Source organism: Gossypium raimondii, chromosome 5 (genome assembly GCF_025698545.1).
Source record: "Gossypium raimondii isolate GPD5lz chromosome 5, ASM2569854v1, whole genome shotgun sequence".
Classification (NCBI taxonomy): Eukaryota; Viridiplantae; Streptophyta; class Magnoliopsida; order Malvales; family Malvaceae; genus Gossypium; species Gossypium raimondii.
In genome coordinates this window covers 6,227,973-6,250,748 of record NC_068569.1, presented here as the reverse complement: position 1 = coordinate 6,250,748, position 22,776 = coordinate 6,227,973, and the positions used below count along the sequence as shown (strand labels likewise).

The window sequence follows — 22,776 nt, the reverse complement described above, 5'->3', positions numbered from 1 at the left end:
ATGTACTTGATGGAGAGACAATTCCTATATCTGGGTCCAAGTTTAATTGAATTCACTATTTGTTTTTCCCTTTTCTTTTCAATACGATACAAAAATAAGAAAGCAATGCAATTCGTATGGTATACATGCATGGATGGATGATGGATTATTTTTAATTTTTTAACAACTGAAAGCAAGTAATGGATTATTTAAGATGGAATACAAAATCATATTATATTAAAATGATAAAATTGAGAATTATTATATTTAATAAAATGTCGTGGTTATGAAGTCCCCATCTCGAAGGGTTGAATCCCCAAATCCTTGAGCCAATCCAAGCAAAATCAGATGCTCGAGATTTTATTATTTGGGTGATAACGATGTTAAATTAATCATGTTATTGAAGGTGTACTTAAAAAAAGGAGTGTTTTTATGGGAATTTTTAATTAATGTATTGATTAAGGAAAAAGTATAATTAAGACATCACTAATTAAATGCAAAAAGAAAGTTTTATTTTTTTAAATGATAAATGAAAGTCGATGTGATTCATGTGCCATTATAGTAATAATTGAGTAATTAAATGCAAAAGTTGATGATACAGTATTGATGTTTGTTTATAAACACCAAGTAAGGATTGTTTAGTTATATTTTGTTTTAATATTTGAAGCAGTAGTTTTGCAAAGTTCTAAAACGGGAGATATTATTATATTGGGTAATTAATTTCACATGGACCGACCTCTTGGAAATTACAAACATTTTTCTTGTGAAATGTGTCATTTCTAAATCCTCCATAAAATATTCATAATCTTCTTTTACAGTAAATAGACTCTTTCTTCTTCTTTTTTAAACTGAGATGACTATAGAATTAGCTGGTTAAAACCTTAAACTTTGTGTATTTAAATTGGACACTCATTATATGTGGTCATATAGAAGTTTTAGTCTCGATTAATGTAAAATACGTGTTATGATTTCGGATTTTAGAATTTGAAATGAGTAATTTGGTAAAGTAAAAAAATTAGGTAATTAATAAAAAACTACGAGGGCTAACCCAAGGGGCAGGCCAGAGTAAAGTGGGTTGGATCCATTAACAACAGCCTAAAATGCCCGAAACCAAAACCCTCTTTTTTTGTCTTTGTCAATTGTCACTGGCTTTGCAAATTGCAAACAATTTGCCCCCAAAACAAATTTTCTCGGGGAAAGGAAAGAGAAAAAAAGAAAAAGAGAGAGGGAAATGGAGAAAGTGGTATCGGAGGCGGAAGAGCTGCCGAAGGCGATCGTGCGACGGGTGGTGAAGGAGAAGCTCTCTGAGTGTTCACCAGATTACGACTTTAACGTTCACAAAGACGCCCACCTCGCTTTCACCGAAAGCGCTCGCATCTTCATCCATTACCTTTCCGCTACGTAAGTTTTAAAATAAAATACCCAAAATGTTTGATGATTGATTTAGGGTTTATAACAACAACAGAAAAACCTTTCTGGTGAATTTATTTGATTTGATTATGTGTTGGCAGGGCAAATGACATATGCAAGGAATCGAAGAGGCAAACAATGAATGCGGAGGATGTGTTTAAAGCACTTGAAGAAATTGAATTCTCGGAATTTGTTAAACCTCTGAGGGCTTCGCTTGCTGGTTAGTTTCTCTGGAAATGATTTTGTTTGGGGTTTAGGGTAAATGAACAATGGGAAACGATTGATGGGTGGGTTGGGTTTATTAATTTGTTGCAGAGTTCAGGAAGAAGAATGCTGGGAAAAAGGGTGGAGCAGCCAAGGAAAATGAGGTCAAAAAGAAGAGGAAAATAGAGTATTCATCTGCCAAAAATGGAACAAAAACCAAGCAAAAGAAAGAGGATAATCATAAAGAAGAAGAACAAGTCGAAGGAGAACAAGAGCAAGACGAAGAAGAAGATAATGAAGAAGAGGAAAATCATGGAAGTGAGTGATTAATCAAGAATAATATTGTTGGTAAAATGGGAATTGTAATCCCCATTTAGTGTTTCCATATATTTTTCATTTCCCTTTGAGATTGCTGTAAATCCATGTTTGGATCGCAACCTTTCTCTTTTTGAGTTACCTTAGCTAACTTCAATGGATTTCATGGTTCGTTTGGTACTCCTGTTTTTTCCCCTCAAATTAAACCCAATTCTTCAAGGGCAAAAAAAAAAAAAAAAATCTTAATACATATTACATAACTTGGAATTTAAGTTTATGGTACACTATTTGATAAAAATTACACATAACCAAGTTAATTTTTAATGTTTAATTTGAATTTAAGTTATATATGATGAAAAATTCATAATTAAATAATAATATTAATAATTAATTTTCTTCAAATCAACCTTAAAAACTTCAGTTGAATACTAAAATTATTAGTTCCATTATATTTGGATACCAAAACATTTAATTTTTATTAAATACGGTACCAGATTGCACAAAAAATAACATAATTACTATATCGGAATAAAATATTAAGCCTCAGAGCTAAATGTTCTTGCTTGACTCATTAATAAAGATACCAAATATGACAGAATCATCAAATGAAGTGTATTTTTTTCATTGACAATCATAGTTTGGTTTATAACAGTCACTGATCACTGCCGGGGAATGCTTAAATACACCCTCCATCTACCACAGAAGCAACCTAATATAATAAACACTCAATAGGGGCGATACCACCGGCCATCGTTGCTGTGTTTCCCCCTGTTTGAACTCCCACTATCTTTACTATTTCTCTGATGTGGAGGTGGGCTTCGAAGTTGAGCTTCTGGTTGTTGCCTGCGTTAATAGGACGATAAATGGTTTAAAATCATTAGGTATATCCTACTATAAGATTACAACAATAAAATGTCACTGAAGTATAATCTTTTTCGGCATGAAAATTACCAAAAAAACAAAGAGAATAAAAAACCAGAAGAAAAGGAAATAAAACTCCTTTTCTGTTTACTGATTATGATAAATCATGTTTAGACATTCAGATGAGACAAAGTGTTTAGTTCTTTTACATTGGATTTTTCTTTTTCTTTTTCTTTTTCATCAATGTTCCCTGCATCAGTTAAAGACCCCTAAAGAAAATGCTAACCAATTCAATCTAGGTATGTTCCTCAACAAATACAAATCCATTGCCAATTGGCTCTTCGCTTTCAGAAACCAATAGGCAAGTCCACTCATGGTCATTTTATATGACATTGACCAAACATTTATGGAAATAGCTTTTAAAAGTTCATAATATTGAAAAGAAAACAGTCATATTGAACTTACAGAACATATCCAATGCGGCCATCAGGTAGAAGCATTGGCATCATTGACATGCCAGTTGGACTTGGTCCACTTCCATAGATTAATGGCTGTAGGTGACATAAATTCTTATATCAGATTAAATCTTGGTAACTCATGAAACGAGTAAACATAATGATGCTAAGGAGATTGAGAGCATTCTATTATCTAACATTGTGTTGATCTTGACAGGCACCACAAAACACGCTGTTCATTACATCTATAACTATGTTCAACGATGAAAATTAACATGAAAACAATTAAATACATCCATCATGTGGGAATTGGAGGTAAAAGGTCAATCTAACTCTTTCCCCGTTTCTTCAAGCAATTATAGCCATCCAATTGGAAACAAGATGCAGGTAAAGATTTTTAAATGTATTTTCTCTCTGGAGGCAAAAACCCTTGTATACAAAAGCAAAACCGATCTAAAACAAGATCAAGACTTCAAAAACATAGAGCTTTTAACAATAAATGCCAAATGTAGGACCACATCCAATATATCATCCAAAGAACCTACTTCACTGAGACTGTAACTGTAATGATGATGATTCTTTTAAACTAAACTAGATAAAGATTGGGTTCAGACCAAAGCACAGCAACAAAAAAAAACACAGTGATAAGCCACGGGGCAAGATTGAATAACTAACAAGGATATAATCGACATGCATAGGTCAAATGCAGAGGTTGAAAATGAAAATTAATTATCACATGCAGGGTATTGAGAAAAAATAATGAAGATATAGAAGCAGTCATACATGCATTGGTACATGCAGAGAAAAATCTCTCACCTGTGCAAGGCCTGCAACACCATATCCTGGACCTAGAGTACCATAGGCACCCCCGACAAGACCATACCCAACGTGAGGTGGATAATTAGGAAGAAAACGTGAATTCTGAGAACTTGAACCCCCAGGAGTCTTTTGATCTGTTAGTGGCTTTGCAAGAGAACATTCCACAACTTGACCTGAAAAACAGAATAATAAAACTCAAGATTAGATTTAGAAAATACAAGTGCGAAAAGGATAAGAATTCAGTAATCACCATCCAGTTCATATTTTTCTGAGTCGTTCAGAGCTTTCATGGCACAAGTTCTCTCTGCAAAATGAACAAAAGCGATTCTATTTCTCTCTTGTCCAGGTTTTGCAGGAGGTAGAACCACTTTCGTGATCTTCCCATGATGTTCAAATAGCTTCTTTAACTGATCTTGTGTGACATCCTTTGGCAAGTTCTTTACATAAATTGCTTTCACCTGCTTAAGGTAGGCTAACTTCAGATTAACAATTCCAAAATATGATTAGGAAGACACAAAAAAATAAATTCCAATCAAGGTAATGACCACCAGAAAGGAAAAGTGATTCACCTATGTGGAGGAAATACTTGGCATAGGAAATGATCATGCAATGACATAGAACAGGACAAAGAAATTAACAGTTTCTAAAGCTATCAAAGACAAGGGACAGCCCAGTGTGAGAGAGTCCCGCATTATGGGGTTTGGAGAGGGCCAGATGTACACAGCTTACAGTCACTTGTGAAGAGGCTGTTTCTGTTACTTGAACCCATGAAATCCAGGTCAAAATGAAGTAACCTAATTTGTGCCAACTGCCATCGCTCACCTCTAGCAAAAGATATGAGATAAACAACTATTTAGTCAATTTTCCCCATGCCTCCCCTAACAGACACACACCTTTTCTCCTTGCACAGAAAGAAACGGCCAATGGCCCTCAGTTAGGAAGAGCTAATAGAGAAGGTGATTACTTTATATGAGATGTTTCTAAGTTAACAATGCAGATGATACGCAAAAATGCAAGCGTGTGTGCTTCAAACTTAAAAGAGTGGGATATGGAATAAAATGGTACCCAGTCAGCCATGGATGGATCCATAAACTTGAAAAGAAGACTGAAGGAAGCCAGGAAGGGAAAAAGAGCAACTTAATGATACCTGAGAAGCAGCAGAAGAATCGGCATTTTTGGGATCAGCCCAGCTCACATTTGGAGCATTATCACCAAGCCTGAATTCTTGGCTCATCATCTTCTGCCTTGAATACTCAGCACATGCATTGTTATAATACTCAACAAAGGCAAAGCCCCTGTTATTACTTAAGTTCTTCATATCCTGAAAGCACAAAAATGGATACGCCAGGATACATTACCACTAAAAAGCCCTTTTGAGACCAACAGAAAACAGTAGCCTTCCATGAAAAACACAAGTTCATTAAACTAACCTTTACCAATTCCAAACCAGTAACTCCGGGTCCAACCTCCGACAAAGCCTTCCTTAGGTGTTCCTCTTTCCAGCTTCTAGGTATATTACCAATAAACAATCGATTCTTTGACTGGGACATTGAACATTTAATTTTTCTACCCTGTGAGAGATATTAGCAACCAGAGAAACATAATTGGAAAATATCAAACCTATCAGAAAAAGAGAGAAAATAGTATGCGTGCAACATAAGAGATTGTTACTCATCTCAGATTTTACAGTTAATACATCACAGCTAATAATCTGTAAGTTCCTTTCAGGTTAAGAGGGCTATGCAGCACTTTTAGTTTGGACAATGTTAACATATACATAATGTACAAGAAGACTTGTTACCTTAAAATCCGCATTATTTAGCTCATCAATGGCATTAGAGGCCAATTCTACACTTCTAAAGGTCACAAATGCAAATCCCTTGTTTTCAGTTGAATCTTTACCTTTCATAATGCGAACCTGTTGCCATAGAGTATGATATGTAAGTCTTTATCTCAAGAAAAAAAACTAAATATTCTTCACAAATAGCATAAAAAAGCACCTCAGTAACTACTCCAACCGATTCACAAAAGCCTTTCAAATCCTCCTGAGAAACGTCATGTGGAATGCCTCCAATATAAACTTCAGAACCATGAGGAGGACGAGCAAGAAGCTCAGCATGCTTCCTCTTTTCATCTCCATCTTCAACTTTAGTCTCAAAAACATCAGCCCCATTGGCGTTTTCGACATCCAGGTCTTCTTCTTCCTCTTCTTCTTCTATTTCTTCCTCTCCTTCTTCTTCTACCTCCACTTCTTCATACTCCACCTCTTCTTCCATGGTCTCCTCAGGATCACTGTCTTCATCAAGATCAACCCTCTCATCAGACTCAACAAGCTGTTCGGGCTCACTTGGTCCTTTAGATTCCATTGACTGAGCAGCGGTAAGTGCCTTAGGCTTTGGCATCATATGAATCTATTTAAACAGGCTTGCAAGGCAACTCTGAAGAAAGCACAGAGGCTAGAAGTATACATATACTGAGGGGAGGAAAATGATAGCTACAAGGAGTTTCAGATAATGTATCTCAATTGAATCCGTGTCTCAAAGGTAGTTGCTAGGTTAAAATATTTTCACCAAAGGAATAATTAAGCAGTATATTTGAAAAGGAAGGCAAAAGAAATTTCAGAAAGAAAATTAAGAGGCTTCAGAAGTGGTGCAAGCTATCAAGGAATGAAATCGCTCAAATCAGAAAAAGAGTGACAGGGCTGCTGTCCAAAAATAAAATATTGACATATTTAAGCTTAATCCAGCTTCAATAAAAATGTAGAGTAAAATGACAAAACAAAACCAAAATATATAAGCAGACATGATTCATTCCGATATACAAAATAAAAAAAGAAGAGGTTAACATGCCAAGGAAAATCAAGCAACATGTTATGGGGTGCATCTATGTTAGGAAAGGCTGCTAATTTTGATTCTCTAATTAAGGCTTCGGTTGTGATTTTATTTCTTTCCTTAGTTAATGCTGTGCTTTTATTTCAGTAGTTTTATTGGTTTCTAGAATAAGTAGTATTTCTATAAAAAAACCATGAAGAGATTTGGGTCTCTCTAACAAGTCTTAAGATTTCAATCTCCTTTTTGATGAACTAAACTATCAACCCCAAACATCCTGTCGTAAAACAACATTAACCATGGACCAAAAGTAATAAAAGTTTCGGAATAAAATACACCATTCTTCCACTCCGATTATAACTAAGATGCCACAGTCTATTCAAAAGGTCTATGACAGTTCATACTTATTCTCTAGAATGTAATTCTGCCTTAACACAAAACTAGTATCAAAATGTTGCATTAAACAATATTTTAGGTTTCTGACACCCAATTTACAAATCATCTTCACATGGCCATAAGACAACCAGACAGCTCGTGGTCCATATTTCCATGTTTTGACCCACAAAATCAACACCTATTCATAACTCAACAAAAATAGAGTGGATGCCATTCAACAAACTGAAGAAACACCAACTCCCACTCTTCAAGGTTACCAGGAAACAGATAATGGGTCATGTAAGCGGTGCCTTTAATCACTGATTAAGGATTATCTTATAACTAGTTTAGGATTTATCTATTTATTTATTACAGTACTCTTACTGAATTCAAGAGAAAAAAAATGAATTTCTGAACAAAATAGAAGAGGGAAAAATAAACAAAACTGAAATCTAAGAATCTGTTTCCAGTATGCTAATTAAGAACTTAGCCCTACATACATTCTCTTCCCTAGCAAAAACTGTCATTTGAAGAAAAATTGTTGCATATTTCAACAGATCTTTGTAGAAAAGAATGTAAATGGATACAAAGCCTCAACTAGCAAACTCTTTTGCAACTAAACCCAGTTCTTTTTACACGTAATATGCAGAATTCCTCATTTTGAGAAAAAATTTTAAACAACCAAAATATTAAATTAATCGAATATAGAACACTTTATCCCACTAAAAGTTCAAAATATTGACAACGCCATTGGAGTTCAACAATATAATCGGTCATGCATTAAACGAAAAGAGCGAAAAAGATAAACCCAAAATGGAAACATTATTTATGTCGAGAAAGAAGCAAAAAATAGGAACAGTTCAATAAATGGGTTTGGAGAGAGAAAAAAATACCAGAGCTGTAGATGGAGGGAAAAATATCTAAGAAAGTAAGAAACCTTCGATAGTTGAGAGAGAAAAGGCCTGAGCTTTATGGATGCAATTGAAATAATTGGAAAGGCCGTTTGTTTGTTTGTTTTTTTCTCTCTTTTTAAGGCCGATTAGTCCAGCGTCCTGTTTTCGTTGGTTCAGTCTCACGTATGAATTTGTTTAAGCTGCTTTTGTAAAATAAACAATTACATGTGTGACATGATTTTTTTTTTTGAAAGAAAAATATTATTTAAAAAAAATAAAATATGTAATTGTTAAGGTTTAATTTAATCATATCTTTTTAATGTTACGATCTCCTCTTGATAAAACTAAAGGGATTTTAGCGGTTGAGAACTTTGAGAAATTATTCATATTTACTATAAGCGGAATCTTCTTTTGGTCAAAATTTCAGAGATATGATTATAACAACTGGAACTTTTCACGCATAAAACAATAAAACATGTAAAAGTTTATTAATTAATTTGAACCAAGATTTAATATGCAATCGCATATCTTAAATCATTCAGATTTCCATACTTGAAAAAGAAAATTGTACGAATTTTATTGATAGAATATTTGACAAATTATGTGTACATATTGTCTTCATGCAACTTTTATAAGTAGATTCTGTCTAAGTTCAGATATATTTGCAATTTGTAATTATAGATTTTTACATATTCTTATATTTATATTGTGTCATTTTAATACAATATCTAATCTAATAATCCAATATCCTACTTACAAAGAATACAAGCAGTTCACTAGAAATTTGAAGCGGGGGTTCCATGGAAATTACAAATTAAAAACTCCAATTGCCTTTGATTCTCAATCAACATGAACAAAAATGCCACACCAACTACCACCGCTTGGTTCATATGTATTTGATGTTCTAACCAAAAAAATGGTTTCTCAATGCCTACATCTATCTATGTTTTACAAATTAAACTCTAATACCAACTCCAGCCATTAGGTTTGGGGAGTACTAGAATTTGGTAATGAACAAGGGAATAAGTACAATGATCCATGTAACCCGGACTTTTTGTTAAGTACTCATGTTGACACCTATATTCGATAGGTATTAGAACATAAAAACGAGGACTTTGAAGAAAAAAAATGAACATACCTGTATAAACAATGACAACAACCGCTCATTTCAAAAATGGTGTACGAGACACCTCTATCTTCTTTAACCAAAGAGAGCTGAACTACAAAAAAAAGTCCATGTCAGCATTTAGCCATTCCTTGTCTGCTGATTCATCTGCCTCTAGCCAATTGTATATTTCTATTTGCACAGGGATCAAATTACAGAACCGGTCAAAATCTTCTATTTCATGTACTCCAACACGCTTTGGGGGATATCTTCAAGGAAGGAAACAAAGCCCATGACACTGGTTAGGCCACTTCCATCCACATCCTGCTCCTCGATAAGATAGTTCTCAAACACTGTGGCATCATCCTGCCCTCCCCAGATAAAAACAAGTTTGGGTGTAATACAGCGGTCTTGTTTCAATTTGTTAATCGTAGACCGCAACAAACCCGATAAGAATTATTTGCCTCAGAAGAAATCACAGCTGATAAACTTCCAGTTCAACTCTTAAGAATCAACTTCTAAGTAAGTGGGAAAGCACTAACAAATGATAAAATAACTTACAGTCATGGGGTGGAGGAAAAGGAAGGCTAGGGTCTGCGGTAGATGAGTAGAAGACAATTAGAGTTGCAAATGCATCAAGGAAAAATATTGGACTCCCGCTCGAGATCAAAGCAGCACGACTGAGTGAGTGCCGAGGATAAGCAGGTTTATCTGGTGTCGAATACGATGTTAGCATTGGATAGATAGCACGGTGAAGAGAACTTGGTTCCAGTGCACTGCACCAGGTATATGGGAGAATATTTCATTGTTAATTATCGGGATAAAATCCATAAGATTTTTATGCGATAATCAAATATAAATTAACAAGGACGGACATTAAAACATGAGGTCAGTGAAACTCCCAAGTAATCTGCTAGGATGTGTTTACAATATGATATTGATACTAAAGATAGCTTCAAGACTAAATCTTCCATTAGTTAAGTGAATTTAAAGGCTCAAAAGCTTGTGCCTCCAAAAGATTCAACAGCACCATTGAAAGTGGATGCAGTGAAGGGCATATGTAACACCCCTTACCCGTATTCAACACCGGAATAGGGTACGAGGCATTATTAGAATACATACACTTGTAAATGTATTTAACCGAGTTATAAAACTTCATCTAAATTAAAACTTTCAAATTATTAACATGCTTTTAAAATTCTTCATAATATATCCTTAAAATATTATATTCATAATAAATAGGACCTACAAGACCCGATACATATTCATGCAGTTTACAAGTCTTAATAATTCAATGCTTCATTTCCATTTCATTCAATTCACAAATTTCTCATGTTCACAATTCAAAACATTAAGTTCAATTTTAATACGTATTTACCATTTAACTCAACCTTTATCGATTGTACCATTCATTTACACATTTATGAAATTCTCAATTTTACAATGAAAATATCAATTTAGCTTAAATAACAATATCAATTCAACTCATCATCCTAGTATAAATTCACTACCACTATCCATTTACTATAATTCTTTTGGGCCCTTTTGTCACTTATCATCCTTAATCAAAGTAGGGAACGGTTACGGAAAATTGAGTATTTCACTTCCACTTTGCCATAGTATAACTATAGTCTTACGTATGATCACTTAGCATTTTCCGAAGCCATAGCCCTGCCATGGTCTTACACGGATCACATTTATCAGTTGTCACTGATTAGATAAGTGTAGGTAAAGCTACCACTTATCACTTGTCACTTGTCACCGATCAGATAAGTGCAGCTAAGCCACCACTTATCACTGATCAAATAAGTGCAACTAAAGCTACCACTTATCACTTGTCAGTTATCACTGATCAGATAAGTGCAGCTAAAGCTACCACTTATCACTGATCAGATAAATGTAGCTAAACTACCACTTATCACTTGTCACTGATTAGAAGTACTCAAATCCGACGTTCCGCTCAATTTGATTATTTATTTGGTTTTCGCATTGTTATTTTATTCTCAATTCATCAACAAATATATCTCATCATACAATATATAATTCATGAAATTAACATATAATCATTAAATTTCAACCATATAAACTTAATATTTTATTACCTTTCTACACTCGTTTCCTATGCATATCACACAAGATATGAACATATCATTCGACCATAATCGCAAGTTAGTGTATTTAAACATAACTCTTTTTGGAACTAACCACATGATAAACCATTTCACTAGAGATTATATAATTTAAACCTTACCACCTTTTTTTTATGATTACAAGCATATTTCCAATTAGGCACTTACCATTTCAATGCATAACTTATAAATTTAACGTGGCATAATCCAACCACTACTTGGCCAAAGCCTAATACACATATAATATAAGCATTATAAGCATGGATGAGCACAACATTTATTCATGTATCATACTTATCAACATGTGTTAATTCATGAACCATTCATGACATTACTTCATGTCAAATCATATACCGAATATACCATACATACATATTATGAAACTTTATTTTCACACATGAGCTTAAACCATGACCAATAATGCACAAATATAAGCATCATTTCTATTTCATCGTTTATCAATTATAATCAAGCATATGACCAATTATACACAAATCATTCATATATTTTCCCAATTTTCCACCTCCTCCTCTCCATTTCATATCCTTAATGTGTATAACACATTTAAACAACATTTTCCATACTATCATTATTTTCCTATATGTAAATTCAAGTTGTCTATCTGAGTCAAAGTTACTAATTTATTTATATCTCGAGCTACAGAGTTTCAAATTAAGATCCGTTAATTTTTCCTAAAACTAGATTCACATATCTTCTTACCATAAAATTTTCAGAATTTTTGGTTTATCCAAGTAGTACAGCTTATTTTTTAAAGTTTCCCTTGTTTCACTGCTCGACAGCTCTAACCTCTCTTTACTAAAAATTAATTATCTCATTGTACAAATTTTGGATATTGTTTCCGTTTGTTTCTCTTGAAAATAGATTCACTGAGGATTCTAAACATATAAACTTTATCCCATAATTATTTTTGTAAATTTTTTACAATTTTCCAAACTCATTCTGATTCTGTCTAACTAAACTTCAAATATCTCAAAATATATAACTCTTTTGCTTGCTCTGTTTCTTTTATGTGAAAATAGACTCATTCAGCTTCAATTTCATATATTATTCAGCCTCTAATTTAATTTCCACCATTTTTGGTGAATTTTTAAAGTCACACAGTTGTTGTTGTCTAAACTGTTTTGTTGCTAAATGTACTCTTTCATAATTTCATTTTTTCTCACTTTTCTTTTTATCGATTAAGGTTAATTTCTTGTCTTTCTTGATTTATAACAATACATTTAATTTATTTAACACTCACATTATTCAATTTAGTTCAAAAATCATTATTTGGAAAAATTACATTTTCGCCCCTAAACTTTTCATTAATTCATATTTTGTCCTTAGGCTCGAAAAATGAAATTCATGAAATTCAATCCCCTTTTCAAGCCTAAACGAAGTTCATATGTATTTATAACAGTTCATAGATTTCACAAAAATCAAAATTTTCTTTTGAATTTCACAAGTTTACCATTTAGTTCCTAAATCTCAATTTCACCCAAAATCACTTTGTAAAAGTTGTTTATTTACTAACAACCTTTCATTTTCTATCATAAATTTTCAATTTTCAGCATGTTCATCCATGACACAATTTCCATACCTTGATAAATTTTCAAATAAATCGTCAAAATAAAGAGAACATGTTATCTCGATCTAAAAATATAAAATTATTAAAATGGGACATGATTAGTTACCAATTTATGCCAAGAAAGTTTCTTCTCTCTCTCCTAGGGTTTCCATGTAAATTTTGGGGAAGAAGATGATAGAAAAGATGATATGTCCATGTAATTAATTATCATCTTTTAATTTCCCCAAATTTCAATTTAGTCCTTTTCTTTTCTCAAATTCCATGGATGATTCATCCATAAAATCTATCATCTTTTGATTGATAGTCTATTTACCATATAAGGACCTCTAGTTTTGAATTTCATAACTATTTAACCCTTCTAACTTCTAGAGTTCAATTTCTACATTTTATACAAATAGGTCCTTTACTTAATTAATCACAAAATCGATAAAATTTTCATATCAGTATTTTCATGCAACCTTCCTATCATAATGCAACCCATGTCATAATTTTAAAATAAATTTTTCCTCGTTGGATTTGTGGTCCCGAAACCACTATTCCGACTAGACCCAAAATCGAGCTGTTACAGCATATACCTGAAAAGACATTGCAGGTAAATTCGGTAGTCAGGGTGAACACCTTCTTCATGGAAGCGCAGAAGGGGATTTCTAAGCAAGGCAAAAACCAAGCGAGCCAAAGGTTGTAGTTGTGGGCATTGTGAGAATGTAACATCCATCAGAGCAGTGATTGAACTACTTCCATTCTTGTATTGGATATGTTTAAAAGCTTCATTATATTTAGCTGTGAGGATTACTAGCCAATCGTGAGGCAACATCCTGCCCTCTCTAACTCCTTGCTCCAAAGAGGCTAATATAACCTTTAGAACATTATGCATATAAATAATTAGAGATGGTACTTGGAAATAAAATGCATAAGCATACACGTCTGGAAGAGATGGAAAGAAAGAAGGCAGACCGTGTGAACAAGTAAAGATAGAACCGGTTCAGGATCAACACTATCATAAAGGTCATTAAGATTTTGAGCTGTTCCATACTGCAGGGTTCGTATTCTAAGTTGTCGTTTAAGAGAATGCTTGCCTCTGAATAAAAATATATCATATCAGCCCAAAAATAGCTCCCAGTAGAAAATATGTCGATTATGGACTTCAAGAAGATTTAGACATGAATGATAATAAACCAGTCACAGTCCTTGATCATGCAGATGAGCCTATATCCATGACATCAGGAATGAAACAGTTCACAGTTTGATTGTAAAGCTCAAATCTGGCAAGAGTAATTTAAGAACAGAATGAGCCTATATCCATGTCATCAGGAATGAAACAGTTCACAGTTTGATTGTAAAGCTCAATAATTTGGACTTCAAGAAGATTTAGATATGAATGATAATAAACCAGTCACAGTCCTTGATCATGCAGATGAGCTTATATCCATGTCATCAGGAATGAAACAGTTCACAGTTTGATTGTAAAGCTCAAATCTGGCAAGAGTAATTTAAGAACAGAATATCCAATATACCTACTAGAAGACACCAATCCTAAACTCGAGAGTTCCTCGGGGCACAACAACAGTGTACTGAAATGCAATCTGCACTATAGGTAGTTCAGAAGAATGTCTGCAAAGGAAAAAGGAGATTAAAATATCGAAATAATATAACAGTAACGCTCCACAAATTGCTATCAACAAAAAAAGTAGCACAACCACAAAACACTTAAAGGGAGCATGTTTCAAGCATTTAGGTGGGCCCATCTGGTGCAGGCAAGAAACTAATACAATGAGAAAAAAAATATAATCATAATAACATTGTATAATCTGTAGCAATTTACATATTACGAATCTGAGCATAATGAATATATTTTATTGAATCAAGAGAACTCAAAGAAAGTAGAATACTAAGCTATAAGATTCTATGCCAGATGAAGTCCCTGCATTCTAGAGCAAAATAGTCCAGAATGTATGTCCATCAGATTCAACAATAAAAAATACTAGTAATATTGACTGTGGCAGCCAAAGAAAGAAATTGTAATGAGTAATTACCTGGAAAATCCAACATTATTAGCGAAATCAAAATCATAAGCATATGTTGCAAAAGAATCACAACAAATGATGTGCTGAACATTTTCATATTCTGGATCTGGGAAGAAGTGAGAAATAAAAAATTATTAGATGATATTTCCCCAGTAAGAAAATTTGAAAGTAGAAAGAGGAAAACTTACAGAATGGCCAGGCTTGAATTCAGTAGATGTCCTCAATCTTAGTACGCAATTAAAAGCATATGGTCGACTTAGCATTCGGTACCTGCAAAGTAAGATCAATAACAGAACTCAAATGGAATATCCATATAATTAACTCAAGTAGATATGAAGTATCCATATAAACATATACTTTGTCATCTTTAAAAAAGAATAAATTAGAGGAACTTATGGTACTAACATGTCCTGAGGAAGTGTTGAATCATCTGTATTTGCATATAAGAACAAAGAGCCACCACTTTCTATGCTAAGAAATTTAAGAGATGCCAAATCTGTATACTCATTTGTAACAGCAAAAATGTCCACACATACACCTGCTTGAACAGCCACAGCAGCCTGTAACATTTGTCAATGCTACATTTTCCCAATCCACATGACTAAGATGAGATAATACAAAATTCAAATGAAAGATACCAGATCTTTGTAGAACGGTGTCTGCTCAGGAAGCAAAGCACAGTCTGCATCTTCTCCTTTACTAGCATATTGCTCACCATACCTTCTTGTATCTAGTTGCCCAGGTCCATAATCGGGAGGTCCAGATAGACAGGCAAAGACTCTAGCTGCAGTTGCGTTCAGAGAAGACAATAGCATGTACCGCATTTTTTAGACATATGTGATGAAAAGAATAAATGAGATTAAAGGCGCCTGCAAATCAGAAAAATTTTATGGTTTCTTTCACACCTAATGCAAATGTATTTCCATATTCTGATCCAAGGTAATTGCAAAGTGCTTCCATTGCTGCACCAAAACCACGACCACCCATCAACACACCATCTAACACTTGACCTGCCCCAGGGGTTCTCTCCCATGAAGTAATTGGTCTGAGAGTTTCAAGGGCTGATGTAATACGATCCTTACAAGTTTCAACCAGCATAGGTTTTTGATTTTAGAAGACTAGTACATAGTGATTGCAAAATTACATGATTTGATTAGTATAAACGAGGATAAACAACACTATTCTAAGTGAAAGACTCAAACAGCAAAGGTTATACCACATACAAACATATGCATGGTCCCTTCCTAATTCTATTCTTACAAAATAACCATTCCATTTCCTCAGTATCCCATTCAGCAAATCAAAACACAACGTATGTTCTACCTAAGGCAATGGCTGAGAAGAAAAATGAAGGAATCTAGAAATTAAGAATACATACTGGAGCCAAAAATTGTAACAAAGGCATGACATCTTCAAGCTCGATTGGTAAGATGCCCTCTGTATCCTGATGGACAAAAACATTTTTTACAACAGGTATAGGTCCTTGAACATCATATAACCCTATTTAGAGCTGCAATAGAAAAGAATATGAAGAATATGAAGAAAAGAATATGAAGAAAATAATCAACCTTCAAAGGGGAAAAAAGCAGGAGAAACAGAATCAATGAATCATTTTATCCACCAAAAAAGAACCTTCCAATGCTGCCTGCAATGCACTTTTAGTAAGCTCCAAAAATTCTTCTGAAGCTGCAGATAGAAAAGAAATAGTATTATAACCTGTGATAAGGATGGCTGAGCTTGCCCCGTTTATGTAGGTTGAAATCTAGAAACATGAACATAAAGAGGTGATGGTCGTGCATTACAACTGCCAAAACATTTAAGGGAACACCTGAGCTAAAGTCAAACTATGGTACTAACTCTATAACTTTTTTTTCCTTCTGAACATCCTTCTACGAGCTATATAAACACATATTTTTCACACATTTTCTCACACATCAAATGCAAAATAAAGGAGATAGCAAAATGGTGATCTTACTAAACTGTCATAACTACTCAGTATCCTCATATTCATAATTACTACAGACTCCGCATGTGAAGTATAAGGGTCAAGAACCAGAATAAGAAATCTGGAATTTTTCTCGTCCTAAATTGGTCTTGGGTCTTAACTATAATAGTTTAAAAGCAATACTTTTATCATTCAAGATTATAAAACTCACGAAATTTCATCCAAACAAAAAATTGCATGAAGAAAAAAAAAACTGCAATCTCAACCAAAAGATCCAATTTTGCCCTAGAATTCAGTACCAATTATAAATCTAACTGAAACTCAAATAAATATAATTGCCATGTATAAAAAAAATTAAAATTAATAACGCCAAAATGAAAATCTAGTAAAGTAACCAAGGATCTCACACGACAAATCAACGGCAGCAACATACACCGGACGAGCGTGCAACATTTGGTCCTCCTATCCTTCCACTACATAGAAATAAGAACAATAAAATTTTCAGTTCAGTATGCCCCACTTTCTTCCTCATTTTCCTCTCAGCAACCAAATTACACTTACAAGGCAACTCGAGATCGATAAAGGACGACATCATTTCGGCACACGACTGAGGATGAGAGTATCTGGAAATGGCTTGAGCGGAGAGACCGTTGAGTGTGCCGCAAAGAGAACAATTCCAGGCCCATTGGTCGAGTTCACAATAAGTGTTGAAGTAAGCATAGCAACTCTCGCATCGAGGCAAAAGATGTCCGTCCAATCCATAGGCCGGCGCTTGATCGTTCTCATCTTTTGCGGCAAACGGTGTTACTGTTAAACCCCACGGAACGCCGGAAGCTTCTTGGGAGTCGGGATCAATCGGGAACCTCGACACCGTTGCACGAACGGCCATACTTTTCCTTCTTCGTGTTTCTCAGAAAGTAATGTGATTCTTTTTGCTGGTGTAGGGCTGTAGGCTAAGCTAGTAAGAGGGTGAAGCAGTGCTGGGCGTGCGTCTACGTTAGCAGAACTTGGTACTCGTGGAAATCGAAACTTAGAATATACCACGTTGGATTTTGTTAATGACGTGGAGGATTTTTTTCTTCTTCTTTTCCTGTAAAGAATTTACTAGAATATACCACGTTGGATTTTGTTAATGACGTGGAGGATTTTTTTCTTCTTCTTTTCCTGTAAAGAATTTACTCCTATTTTTAATTTGTTTTTGAGTTTTTATTGGTTAATTTAGTTACTCTGCAATGTTTTGGGGTCGATCAGGCTTAAACAATACCAAAAAAAATGAATTTTATCTTTAGCGAGTGCTTAAATATCTGCCAACTATATAAAACAAAAATTCAAAGATGTTGCGAAAACATGAAAATTAAAACATACCAATTCAAACCGCTTTAATTTAATTCAAAATTTTATAAATACAATATATATATATATATATATATATATATATATATATATGCACCCGGACGGGTTTAAAAAAATTCTACCCAAAGCTCGGTTTATTTAGAACATGGGTCTATATTTTTTTCAAATCTAATTTTCGAACTATAAATCCTTGTTCAAATCTTCTCACATTTCAAGCTTAAGCGAGTAACTTAGTCCTTAGACATATGTAATTATAACACATATATTCAATTTTTTTAATTGTAAATGTAAAAAATGGTATAGCGACTTTTTTGGCATTCCACTTTTACAAAAAAAAATGGTCATTTTATTCGTTCATTTAAATTTTCACTTCTTTTAGTCTTTGAAGTTAGATTTTTTATCAAAACGTTCCAAAATTGACAAAGAAGTTAATGTTTGTTAACTTTCTTGACATGGTATACACGTGGATGACATATTAACATTTAATTGATTTTAAAATTAAAAATATTAAAAATAATTTTAAATAATTTTAATGATTTTTATTTTTTAAATGTTTTTAATTTTAAAATTTAAAAATACATAAATGCTTACATGTCATTCACTTGGCAATACATGTGTATGCCACATCAAGAAAGTTAACAAACATTAATTTTTCCTTCCATTTTTAGGTGATTCGACAAAATTACAAACTTAAGAACTAAAAATACAAAAATTAAATAGAGAACTAAAATAACATTTTTATAAAATTGGAGTACGAAATGCAAAAAAATTACAAATTAAAGAATTGAGGGAAGGGATTACATTAACAATCTTGTTCGCTGTAATGGAATAGAGGCGTAATAGCAATTCAATTGTTTGGTTGAATGTAATGGAATAGAGGCGTAATAGTATCCTTGTGTTTGGTTAAATGGAATAGAGGTGTAATAGCATAAGGGAAAAAAACTAAAATAACTAGAATACCCTTAGCGGAATTTTTTTTAAGTTGATGATTATTGTTTTGTTATAAGATTTTAATAAGATTATTAAAATAAAATAATATAAATATTTTAATCATATTTTAACATAATTATTATTAAATATCATTTAATAAAAATATATAATTTAATAAAATTCTTAATATAATTATTCTTATATGAATTTACTAAAATCATGATATATAATAATATAAAATATATATAACTTACTTTATTAATTTTAAACCGCAATACATATTTAATGTGCTAAAATATCATTAATGAAACAAATAATTTAATTATTCTACAATTAAAAAAATATTAGAAGTAATAAATAACTTAAGAATTAAATTTTGCGTAAACATAAATATTCATATATTTAAGAATTAAACTGAGAGGTTCGTCCATGCGAGATAGCTATGACGGAGGATCTAATAGATCTCGCATTAATTTCGAAAGAGGACATTAATATACATGGTTCTGTAGCTTGTTTATTTGCTCATCTTTGTTGCCCAGTGAAATCTTAAACCCTGAAATAGCTATCTGGGGTGAGATTTTCTCTCTTCGGTACGTGGAATGTTGTTTTATTTTCCCTTGTATACTTTTAAATAATCATATTTCTCTGTTATTTTATATTTGGTCGATTTCTTGTCCCATGATCATCTATTTGCATTTCATGAAATGGTATAATCTATAGAGGATAGTTGCTTCTTCTCATTTCCTTTCGTTCGTTGATAGTTACTTAAAAAGGTGAGGAGATTTATTGTATGCTTATGAACTTCTCTAGAACTTCATCTTGCATCTTTGAGCTGCTTAGAGCTAGAGCAATGTGTGATATTGATTATATCTCCTGGCATTGGAATTACAAGTAATTTTAGTACATTGTTACAGTGCCTTAAATGGAAGCCATTACTGAAATGATAAGTAAAATGTGGTTAGTACAACAATTATAAATGAAAATTTGGATTTGCATTTCTTCTTTAACAAATGACCATGCATCTTATGTGAATTTCTGGACTGACCCACAACATAGAAAGCCATACATTATTGTTTACAAGAGAGCTTGAAATATTATTAAAAAGTTGGAAACAGGTCAACAATTCAAGAGATTAAGAATGTTCAAAACAATGATTAACAACATTGCATTTAATAAATAAACATATCATGGTTAATCCCCTTCAAAGAATTAGGGATCACTTCCAGAACCCTGTTTTCCCCTAGCAACATATGCAAACTCACAAGCTCCAAACAACAAGGGACTGGAGATGTTACCGTTGGCATACTACACGCGTGATTGCAAATTTATGAACATTCAACTACAACAGTCCAAAACCTACCAAAATTTTTAAGCAAATACCTCAGAATCGATTTGCTGAATATTGGGGAAAATTTGTTTCAGGGTAGCATTGTAGTTAGGAGACTAGTTAGGAGACTGCGCCTGCAATAAAACAATACAGTTGATCACATATTAGAAAGGTTAGGAGAGAAGAATGACTACTATAGAAGATTGAGAAATGTCAAACGATAATCCCCAATTGTGCAAATAACTCTATAGCTAAAATGAATGCAATATGCCAAGGGGAGGATGATGATATAGACTTAACTGAACTCAGCCCAGGAAGGTAGAAAACTACTTTAGATGGATGTCACTACTTTGGTGATCATATATTTAATCACCTACAGCTAGATTCAGATAATCCATAATTTCAACTATCAAATCATCACATTATGCGCAGATGAAAGTGACACAGCTTAATACTAGCTTGAGAAGCTGATTCATTCATTATTTGCAAATTACTCAGAAGTGGTTCAATAGTTTAGTTTATATATAGATACGAGTCTCCACAGCATAAACAAGAATAATACCTAAAGTTGAAATGCAAATCTTAGCACAAACTCTTGGCCAACTGATCAAGAAAACATTTAACAAAAAGGTACCTGCTTTATTAGGCAAACAAAGACGAGAAAAACACATTGCAATGTTGGAATTGAAAAGAGAAATGAAACAAACATTGAGATTTCGAAAAAGTACTTTACTCCAGAGGTGTCAAGCAAATATACCAAAAATAATATAAGCCAAAAAGTTTAGAAGATAATACTCAAGAGGTTTATATAAAAGTTAACAAGTGGAAAAAACCAGAAGGATTAAAATCATACCTGATGCCCCTACTACTACCTCCCCAATCACAATAGATTACAATCAGCTTTTTAAGTTGCCAAACTCCTCGCAATCATTTTCAAAACATAAAAAAATTATTAACTAAGTATATGTTTAACCCCCCTTTTTATTTTCTAAATAGCAATACATATAAAACAAATGAATTGCACCCTTTGTTTTTGCCAATTATTTCCATAAAATTCAGAATATAATTCTAACTTAAGTACTATAATTCAACCATAAGACATTAATTTTTTCAGAAAATTCAAGAAAGTGAAAGCAAATAGTAAAACTATTTTGAACAATACGATTAAATAAATACTCAACACCTCCTACAACTTAGCATTTCAACTACACAAATTCACAATGTAACCTACTAATTACAACTTCGACCTACAAATTTATATTCTACAACAAACTAAAATCCCGCTTCTAATCAACTATCCTTAATGTAACATGTAATGAGGAAAAAGAAAACAATCAAACCAGAAAATTTGAACAGCATACATATAAATGGCTTTCTAAAATTGACCAGGAAAAAAGGAAACAACAATATTTTCAAACCTAATAACTTGAACCCAAAATCACCCCCCAAACAATAGATTGCATGCAAAGAGATTATAAATAACAGCAGAAAAAACATAGATCTAGTAAAAAGAGACTCGAATTAGAAAAAAATTATAAAGAAAGAAAAATAGAACAGAGAAATCAACAGGCAAGAATGCAAATAAAGGGGAAAAAATAATAGGCAAAATATGGGAATTTTACCTGACAAATGAAATCGATTCTCAGAGTAGACGATGAGTGTCTAGACACGAATGAAAAGCATCCAACTTATATGATATTCCCGATTAGAAGTGTTTCGAAATTCGACAAAGATAAATAAAATCAAAATCAAAATCGATTCTACAGAAAAGAAAAGAAAAATAGGGAAAAAATTTGGAAGAAGAAGCAGAAATCTGGAGAAAAGAAAATGGAGAAAAGAAAAGAAATGTGAGAAGAAAAGAAGCGTACCGTACCAGAAGAAGAAGTAGAAATCTGGAAAGGAATAGGTCGGTAATGTAATAGGCGCGTAATCGGGGCGTAATGGTATACCTATTACAGCGAACCAAACACACTGTAAATATTGGCTTTTGAAATATCAAACCTTTAATACTACTTTATAATTATGCTATTTAAATTTTCTTTTACAAAATAAATTATATAATTTTAAGAGTTTATTTTCTTTTATCTTTTTTATTTTTATATAAATCAATAAAAACTCACACATAGTAATATATTAATATTTAAATTTATAATTTATAATTTATAATTTATAATTTATAATTTTTATTTTATTAATTTAATCAAAATTTCATTTAATTTTATATACACTTTAATAA

The 22,776-nt window shown here is 32.9% G+C and overlaps 2 protein-coding genes, 1 long non-coding RNA gene and 1 pseudogene across 10 annotated transcripts; 1 reads left to right on the top strand and 3 right to left on the bottom strand.

The window, feature by feature from the left end:
* Nucleotides 1–1,108: 1,108 nt before the first annotated feature.
* Nucleotides 1,109–2,088, top strand: LOC105770909 (DNA polymerase II subunit B4). The gene is made up of 3 exons (XM_012592275.2): nucleotides 1,109–1,380; nucleotides 1,491–1,609; nucleotides 1,705–2,088. Exons 1-3 carry the CDS (start codon nucleotides 1,211–1,213, stop codon nucleotides 1,917–1,919), a joined length of 504 nt encoding a protein of 167 aa, XP_012447729.1. The 5' UTR covers nucleotides 1,109–1,210; the 3' UTR covers nucleotides 1,920–2,088.
* Nucleotides 2,089–2,437: 349 nt separating this feature from the next.
* LOC105769709 (heterogeneous nuclear ribonucleoprotein Q) lies at nucleotides 2,438–8,298 on the bottom strand. 8 transcript variants are annotated; one of them, XM_052631523.1, is made up of 9 exons: nucleotides 8,140–8,298; nucleotides 6,044–6,747; nucleotides 5,845–5,961; nucleotides 5,474–5,614; nucleotides 5,191–5,364; nucleotides 4,294–4,501; nucleotides 4,041–4,216; nucleotides 3,235–3,320; nucleotides 2,438–2,751 (listed from the first exon to the last, which is right to left on the bottom strand). In XM_052631523.1, exons 2-9 carry the CDS (start codon nucleotides 6,446–6,448, stop codon nucleotides 2,634–2,636), a joined length of 1,425 nt encoding a protein of 474 aa, XP_052487483.1. In that variant the 5' UTR covers nucleotides 6,449–6,747; nucleotides 8,140–8,298; the 3' UTR covers nucleotides 2,438–2,633. The 8 variants fall into 8 exon arrangements, with proteins under 8 accessions (XP_052487483.1, XP_052487486.1, XP_052487488.1 ...); XM_052631526.1 differs by having other exon boundaries at nucleotides 6,044–6,537; nucleotides 8,140–8,296; XM_052631528.1 differs by having other exon boundaries at nucleotides 6,044–6,412; nucleotides 8,140–8,294.
* Nucleotides 8,299–8,946: 648 nt separating this feature from the next.
* LOC105766766 (protein transport protein SEC24-like) lies at nucleotides 8,947–17,941 on the bottom strand (annotated as a pseudogene).
* A 2,392-nt stretch (nucleotides 17,942–20,333) lies between these two features.
* On the bottom strand, nucleotides 20,334–22,258 carry LOC105769395 (uncharacterized). Its single transcript, XR_008196415.1, has 2 exons — nucleotides 22,163–22,258; nucleotides 20,334–20,656 (listed from the first exon to the last, which is right to left on the bottom strand). It is a non-coding gene; the product is annotated as an uncharacterized LOC105769395 (long non-coding RNA).
* Between the last annotated feature and the right edge of the window lie 518 nt (nucleotides 22,259–22,776).